Below are 1,220 nucleotides of genomic sequence, written 5' to 3' on the forward strand. Positions count from 1 at the left end.
CAAGTCCCACGTGAGGCCGTGTGTGCCCAGGACTCCAGCGGATGTGTGGGGGTTTCAGAATCAAGCTGGTGGGTCTGAATGGGACAAACAAGCGTGGGGGGTGCTCAGAAGACAACTAAGCTGGCCAGGCTGGAGAGCACTCAGCTGAACTCCACCCAGCACCACAGGCCCTGGCTGTCAGGCTGCAGGCTCCCTCTCCACTGCTGCTCCCCTCGAGGGTGTTTGTTCAGACAGGGCAACGAGGCCCTAAGGGACACTGGGGCTGACTGGCCCCACACACTCCCCTCTGCAGCCCAGCTGAGTTCTTGGCCCTAGGTGGTTCCTTCAGCAGTGAAGGACTTGGCCCAGGAGCTCCTGGCCAACACAAAGCTGCCCAAAGGAGCCAGCCTCTGGATTTCTACCTGACTTTCAGCCCTGTCTGAGCAGCATGAAGGTTGTGCAGATAAAACTACCGGGTGGTTTCTGCCTGGGACAGCACAGGGCCAGGCCAGCACTAGCTGAGCCAGTGGGGACACGGGGGCAGGGACACTCACGTGAGGCAGAGCTCGGCCCCCAGCCAGGTTTTTTGCTGCCACCCCACGCCAGCTGCCTGAGAACTCACCTCTCTGGTCATTGAGCCCTTTGGTAGCACGTTTGATGCCTGAGAAATTCAGAAAAAGGAGACGTTTCATTGTGAGATAATGAACCCATAAGAGAAATCCACTCAGGAGGGAACCTCAGCGCTGGCTCGACACCCCACGTGTGCCAGTCCGTGGTGTTCCCCCAGTTAGAAGTCACTGCAGAGGAAGAGAAATTCCTTCAGGATTTGGCAACAGGCAGGTCCCTTCAGCCACCACCACACGGTGACGCCACTGGAGAAGCATCTAGGAGGAGTCCTTCCCCTCACTGGGGCTGGGGCGGCCTGACAGCCTGAACAGGGTCTCCCTCATGATGTGGAAGCATCTGTCAGTGAGGTCAGAGACATCATCTGAGGTCAGGCCTTTGGTCTCTATCGGAGGCAGAACCTCAACCTTGATTTTGCCTAGGAGAAAGAAAAGGGCTTGTGAGAAACCTGCACAGCACAGAGGCAGCATTCTCTGCCCTCCCAGGCCCCTGCTCCCCACACCCTGCAGAGGCAGCACAGCCCTCAGCCCCTGCCAGGGCTCCCTGCAGCACGGGGACAGGCTGCACTGCTCTCGGGGGGCAGAGATCCCTCACTCTGGGGACTGGGCTCTGCCCCC

At 59.3% G+C, this 1,220-nt stretch overlaps 1 protein-coding gene across 1 annotated transcript in view; it reads right to left on the reverse strand.

Moving 5' to 3' along the window:
- Positions 1 to 646: 646 nt before the first annotated feature.
- AGPAT2 (1-acylglycerol-3-phosphate O-acyltransferase 2) overlaps positions 647 to 1,220 on the reverse strand; it is a gene marked incomplete at its 5' end in the record, with an annotated part of 3,681 nt that continues 3,107 nt past the window's right edge. Inside the window, one exon of the mRNA XM_008943220.1 lies at positions 647 to 1,021. Coding sequence (XP_008941468.1) covers positions 864 to 1,021 — 158 coding nt within the window. The remainder of the gene's footprint in view (positions 1,022 to 1,220) is intronic.

Source organism: Merops nubicus, unplaced genomic scaffold (genome assembly GCF_000691845.1).
Source record: "Merops nubicus isolate BGI_N331 unplaced genomic scaffold, ASM69184v1 scaffold38096, whole genome shotgun sequence".
Taxonomy (NCBI): Eukaryota; Metazoa; Chordata; class Aves; order Coraciiformes; family Meropidae; genus Merops; species Merops nubicus.